Genomic DNA, 336 nt, shown 5'->3' on the forward strand with positions numbered 1-336 from the left:
GGGGGGACACACAGCAAAAAACCGTACCTCATTATTCAGGAAACAGTACAACAACGCCACGAAGAAGCCCTGGAAAGCCGTGAGGAAAGTGGTGCCAAAACTCCATGCTGCGAATTCCACGATATTTCCTTCCAGAGGCGAGTGGACCATCTGGAGGCTGTTGGTGATTCCAAGCAGAGGCAGGAGGACGATCGCCGCTCGCACTGCTTTCCTGGGGGGTTCGGATGTGTTGTGGTTGTGAGGAGGATTGGAAGTAATGGTAGAAGCTGGTTATTGTGAGGCAAATGGCGAAGGTCGAGGATAATACTAGGGCCGAATGAGATTTTTTTGTTTCTA

At 50.6% G+C, this 336-nt stretch overlaps 1 protein-coding gene across 1 annotated transcript in view; it reads right to left on the minus strand.

The window, feature by feature from the left end:
- LOC119593767 (PDF receptor-like) overlaps positions 1-336 on the minus strand; it is a 172,227-nt gene that overhangs the window by 9,012 nt on the left and 162,879 nt on the right. Inside the window, exon 10 of the mRNA XM_037942784.1 lies at positions 28-211. Coding sequence (XP_037798712.1) covers positions 28-211 — 184 coding nt within the window. The remainder of the gene's footprint in view (positions 1-27; positions 212-336) is intronic.

The sequence above is a fragment of the Penaeus monodon genome, chromosome 32, assembly GCF_015228065.2.
Source record: "Penaeus monodon isolate SGIC_2016 chromosome 32, NSTDA_Pmon_1, whole genome shotgun sequence".
NCBI classification, from domain to species: domain Eukaryota; kingdom Metazoa; phylum Arthropoda; class Malacostraca; order Decapoda; family Penaeidae; genus Penaeus; species Penaeus monodon.